Source organism: Biomphalaria glabrata, chromosome 18 (genome assembly GCF_947242115.1).
Source record: "Biomphalaria glabrata chromosome 18, xgBioGlab47.1, whole genome shotgun sequence".
In the NCBI taxonomy this organism is placed as follows: domain Eukaryota; kingdom Metazoa; phylum Mollusca; class Gastropoda; family Planorbidae; genus Biomphalaria; species Biomphalaria glabrata.
This window is the reverse complement of record NC_074728.1, coordinates 16,457,482-16,463,228: the sequence shown is the minus strand read 5'-3', so window position 1 is coordinate 16,463,228 and position 5,747 is coordinate 16,457,482. Positions and strand designations below refer to the sequence as shown.

General features: G+C 35.9%; 1 protein-coding gene across 2 annotated transcripts; it reads right to left on the bottom strand.

Annotated features, from left to right (window-relative positions):
- Positions 1-5,747, bottom strand: LOC106052195 (uncharacterized). 2 transcript variants are annotated; one of them, XM_056017808.1, is made up of 6 exons: positions 5,535-5,747; positions 4,358-4,522; positions 3,800-3,970; positions 2,706-2,916; positions 184-366; positions 1-102 (listed from the first exon to the last, which is right to left on the bottom strand). In XM_056017808.1, the coding sequence occupies exons 2-6, from the start codon at positions 4,517-4,519 to the stop codon at positions 92-94; spliced, it is 738 nt and encodes a 245-aa protein (XP_055873783.1). In that variant the 5' UTR covers positions 4,520-4,522; positions 5,535-5,747; the 3' UTR covers positions 1-91. The 2 variants fall into 2 exon arrangements, with proteins under 2 accessions (XP_055873783.1, XP_055873782.1); XM_056017807.1 differs by having other exon boundaries at positions 1-366; positions 5,535-5,745.

Below are 5,747 nucleotides of genomic sequence, written 5' to 3'. Positions count from 1 at the left end.
TTCGTATAATCAGTGGAATATATTTTTGAGCATTTTATTAACAATTATTTTGTTAAACTTGGAAACATTTCAGTTTGTAGACTGTGTGATGTTAGCCTTGAGGTCTGACTGTGTGATGTTAGCCTTGAGGTCTGACTGTGTGATGTTAGCCTTGAGGTCTGACTGTGTGATGTTAGCCTTGAGGTCTGACTGTGGACTTTGCAGTTGTCCTCATGAACATTAACAACTTGCTGGTGGTTTGAGTTGGCGCTCTGCTCACGCTGGAACCTTTAGGAACAATGCTGACGTCTGAACAGCCGTAGAACTCTTCATGTGCATCACCTCGACCTATTCCACAGCCTAGGTCATCGCAACCCCAGCTTAAACCTGTAAGGAAGTAGTGAGAAGTAAGATTGATTGGGAGGGCGGGTCTGGAGTTTGTAACTACATTTCAAAGTATGTCACTAGGCGAACGGAGATGTCTTAAATGTTGGGGTGCCTAAAGGTTGGGTGTCTAAAGGTTGAGGCAGATATCATGTCTAAAACCTAGGTCAAGAAGAAAAAGAAACATTATGTCAGATCCGGTAATAAGAGAACCAGTGTCGGCTTACCCTTATACATGCTTAGTTCAGCACCAGAAAGTGTTGTTTTTTGTTTTATATAAACTGCTACTATCAAATTTGCTTCGCAAACTTAAAAAAAAAATAATTCTTATATAATCTAATAAATGTAGGAGAGGACTTTTTGATAAGGACATTATACCTTACGGGTAAGGGCAAAGACATAATGACAATTTGATACAAGTTTGGTACGACTATCTCTTAATCATTAGCATTGCTTGTTTTTAACTTTTTATTTTTCGCAATGATACTTAACAACAACAAACAAAAGACACCTTTTTATTAAAACGGATTTGCTGCCTGATATCACTAAGTATTTTGTTTACAATTATCATAAAATCCCTGCTCTTATACACTACACATGAAGTACACCTTACAGTTTGTAACATTTTTATTTAGATTTAACCAACATACTAGATTTGACCCTAAAGCATATCATTAAAAAAAAGGTTTGAGCGGGAAATGATTTAATTCAAAATCTATTGGTTTCAGTTACACTGTGGTCAGATTACAAATCTATCTAAAATGTTTCGTACTAAGGACCCAGGATACATCCACAAAATATTGACGCTTTTTATTTTTGGCATAAAAATTAAGCAAAAAAAAGGTAATGCAACAATAGTTCAAAAAAGAAAACACTTAAAAACAAGAAAAATATAAAAAAATACTGTTACGAATCTCACTATCCAGGCTCTCTGCAAACTGCACCATACACCACCAACTTAAAGAACTTGACAACTCAGGGCTCCAAAGTAACGTAACACTTTAATAGTTGAATAAATAACAGCCAATACTGTACAATTGGCAGCACGTAACACAAGACTGTACAAATATCTCTCCGATAACACCGTACCGCCGTATCAACTCTTGCACTGGCCTCTCCGTCTCGTTCCGGGCTTGCACTGGGTTCAACAGTTCAGGACTGACTTCACACACTAGGCTCGTTGTGTCGGACTCGATCACAGACCAAGATCAAGACGCCGTTCGTCTCAACTGTACTTGATAGTACTCCGCACTGAACCGTCGTAATGCTCCGTACAGAACCACACCGCTGAACTGTGCTGTAGTCGACCGGACTGTAGTGAACCGGGCTCTGAACCCCTGCCGTGAACCTTCTGTCGTGAACCGTTTTGACTGCGTCACCTCCGCTCTTATATAGGGTCCCTACTGGCCTTCTCGAACCGGACAGAACGCCGCTCGACGTTTCTAGGTGGTCAGATGACTACAATTCTCGTGACGCCCCTGAGCTCTGTTCACGTCGGCGATCCTTCCCGAACTCTCTTGTTGACACTCGTCTCGGCCGATCGTCGTAACTCGTCACGGTTGACCGCTCGTCTAGCGCTGGCCTGGGGCGATTTGCGTCGGCTGACTACACACACACACCACTACCCCCATCTGTGCCGCCACCAGGTTTATAACAGTACTTTAAAAAAAACTTATAAGAAGTGTAATTGTATTAATTAGTTTGGATCGGTCATGTAATTACATTTTTAGTAGATCTCGACCAACAACAATAAATCTGTGCGATTAGAAATTGTTGTTTATCGCTATTTCATGCTTTTAGCTTTCTCACTGCGCTCTAATCCTATCACTCGTCTGGACTAGTTTGAAAATTGGTGGGAGGGAAGAAAGAAATGGATAGGTGGGTGAATGTTACCGTAATCTGTTTTTAAAAGCATTTACAAAAAAAAAGGAACGACCTGAATTTGAACTCGTGGCTCACGCTTACTCGAGCCGACATACTAACAATCCTGCTAGTGATGTGCTTAGGACTATAGAAGATTGTATACTTATGTATTGTTTGTTTAAACTTTCTTTAAACTTTAAAGTGGCGACCTATAAAGGGGACCAATTCAGCCTATGCCACCACTTTAGTCAAGTGCAATTTTTTTCCCTTTTTTAAGATACCAATCAAAATAATTAGCTCCCAATAGTAAACTAACAAGTTGGTTATTCTTTCTTATTGATTCTTGTGTTGTCAGGTAAAAGAAATAATTTTTGAAAATTTCAGCTTGATCAGAGATTGTGTCAGAGAAATAACTTGTACAAACATTTTACCAGACAAACAGAGTGAGTTGATATAAACTTTGTAAGAAAACCACCGACCTGTTTTCCACTTCCATTGTAGGACACAGTGACTGCACGTCATTCCTGGCGGTAGTCTCAAGGAGTAGTAAAAGAAACCAGTTTTATTACTTGAAAGATCAAATCGAGTCTTACCACTGCGATCTGCCAAAAGAGTTTTATTCAAACATGCCTGGGTGGCTTCAATTCCACCAGATTTGGCGATATCACAAATACGAAACTCGTTCCAGCCCTGAAAACAACAACAGCAACAACAGACATTAGATAATAATTTATTTACAAAATCGATTTCATAGTATGCAACATAACTAAATATTTGGAATAAGAAATGAGTATTTCCTTTCTTGGCAAATTAAAGTTGGTTAACATTTTCTTTTATTGTTTGCTAAATCTGAACACCTATTGCTTGGATAAAAAGGAATTCAAACCCAGTATACAATAGCAGACAAACAAAGATGATAAATTGCTACAATACTGTGTAGTAGGTAATGCCCAATTGTTATGAATACATTAGTATAATTCATATTTAGAGCAAAACATTATATGAAAACATTAGCTTCAAAGAAACAATTTTCTTGACAAGTTAAAACGGACGGTGTCTGACCGCAGAATTTTTGTAATTATACATTTGAGTAAATCTTTGGCTTTTGTAATGAATAATTAAACTAAAAATAAAATAAAATATGCTTTCACATCACCTAATTCTGTTAATATCTCATTGTTTCTGGGATCAGAAGTTCTGAGCTGATTCCTATTAAACAGAGTAGCCAAGAAAAGAATAGTCCACCCAACCCCTCATATATCTAGGTAAAAAAAAAAGTATAGTTCCCCTTTCAGACCTTGTGGTCTATAGGGCAGATGATGTAAAGGTCATCTGATTCTGTGGCCTACGGTTATCTAGGTGCTTCATTTTAAATTGAAGGAAGCCAAAGGTATCCCCTTGTATCTATATTGCCTCATAAGGAATGTCTTGTTTGGCTATAGATTTAATGTACATATTCTAGAAGTCCATGCCAATGCACTCTGGATATGGGAAACGTACTTTATTCCTTGGACCACCGCGATTTAGAGGAAAAGGAAATTGTGCGCACACACACACACAAATACAAACTTGCCTTATGATTAGCTGTTATGTCCAGAGCGACTTGAATTTCTGAGCTCTCTTCATACTGTCTGGTTATTATGTTATGTTGTACCATTGACCCATATGGTCTTTCATAAAGTTTAACTGCTGACCAGGACTCTCCACATATTCCACATTTACCTCCGTTTTGACCCCACTGAGTCTAGTTTAGAGAACACAAAAATGTGTATATAAACAGACATGATTAACACTAGTCCATGTACTTCTATTTCATACAACAAAAATTAGTTTTAATTCACTTTGAACAATTAATTATGTATACTTTATATTGTGTACTATTTCTTATATATATTATATTATATATTATTTATTATATATTATATATTATTATATATATACTATTATATACTATATATATATAGTATTATATATACTATTATATATACATATTCTTTTATTTATTTATAATCTAATATATAATGATACCTAAAATATGAACTATATAAAAATGCTGAAGCAAAAAAACAAACAAACAACAGTATGTAAGACAACTAACACTTAAATTAAGCAACATTAAACCAGCACTGACCCCAGAAGATCCACAGTTCATTCCCTGGTCATTGTAGTTTGTAGGCACGTCGAAGCCAACTCTCCAGGCCGACATTCGGGAGGGAGGATCCATCAAACGACCATGGCCCAGACTGACCACCACTAGACAAAGCAGCACTACTGTCACTTCCAACACTGTCATCTTCTGTTGGTTTGCCATCAATTAAAACATTACACATTTATCAATCGTTGACTAGATGTAATCAGTTGACGTTTAATTGACATCAGTTTATTGACACAGTTTAAATGACAATCAGTTTAATTAACATCCGTTTTAAATTGACATCAGTTTAATTGATATCAAATTAATTGACATCAGTTTAATTGACAACAAATTAATTGACATCAGTTTAATTGACAACAAATTAATTGACATCAGTTTAATGACATCAGTTTAAACAATTTTTTAAACCAAGGGGACTTAAATGTGAATATTTATCAACTCCTTGTAACCATTCCAACTAAGTTTATTGGCTCCTCCAAAACCCCACATTTATTAGCACTGGGAAGATATGACCTAAATTCAACATTCGAATCAGCTCCCTCCCTCCCGTTATCAACAAGAGCTTAGTTGTCTTGAGCTTATGTCTTAATTCATGTTTTCTATTAAACTCTCTTCAAGGGTTAAAAAGTTGCAATGTAAAGGTTGGGTGGGTGAAATTCTGGAAATTCCTGAAACTGGCAGCGAAGTCGAATGTCAAAAGGTTCGATTCCCGTACTGTTCAATTGTTTAAAATGAGGAACCGACCCGATTCGATCTGTTCAGATCAAATCCAATTAAATCCTATCGGATCCTATTCGAACACCATCTGCACCATAAGGGGGTAATTAATGTTTAATTCATCTATTTTAATTACTAGTTTTAATCCGTTCTTTCGGTAAGCTATTTTCGGTATCGATAGAAATAAACGTAGACATTGGTATGAGGAATTGAGCGTCAACGACTTTTTTTTTTCACAAATATTTATCTCAAGTAGAATATATATATTCTTATATTTAGAAAACCTATTATTAACAGACGAAAGCGTCTTTTATATACATTGTGTAAATTATATATATATATATATATATATATATATATATATATATATATATATATATATATATATATATATGTACGATGCTACATAGCTATACATTTCTTTCTTTGTACTTACCGTAAGTGTTAAAGTATCAATACAATTGTAAGTTGCATACAATATTTTATAAGACTATGTCAGTAAGACATACGCTACCACGAACTACCATGGTATTGCCTCTTCATCATATTTATATATCTGGTCCTAAAACAAAGGGCCCGTCCAATATCGGAATCGGATAGGGACGCTTAGAGTCATACAGGAAATCAGTTACCCAAGCACACAAAAATG

Bases quoted from the DNA above. Each gene is read 5' to 3' on its own strand.
- LOC106052195 (XM_056017808.1), bottom strand. From the start codon at position 4,519: ATGACAGTGTTGGAAGTGACAGTAGTGCTGCTTTGTCTAGTGGTGGTC. The intron at 2,917-3,799 runs GCAAGTTTGTAT...TGTTGTTTTCAG, and splicing joins ACATAACAGCTAATCATAAG to GGCTGGAACGAGTTTCGTAT. The intron at 367-2,705 runs GTCGGTGGTTTT...ACTTCCTTACAG, and splicing joins ACAATGGAAGTGGAAAACAG to GTTTAAGCTGGGGTTGCGAT.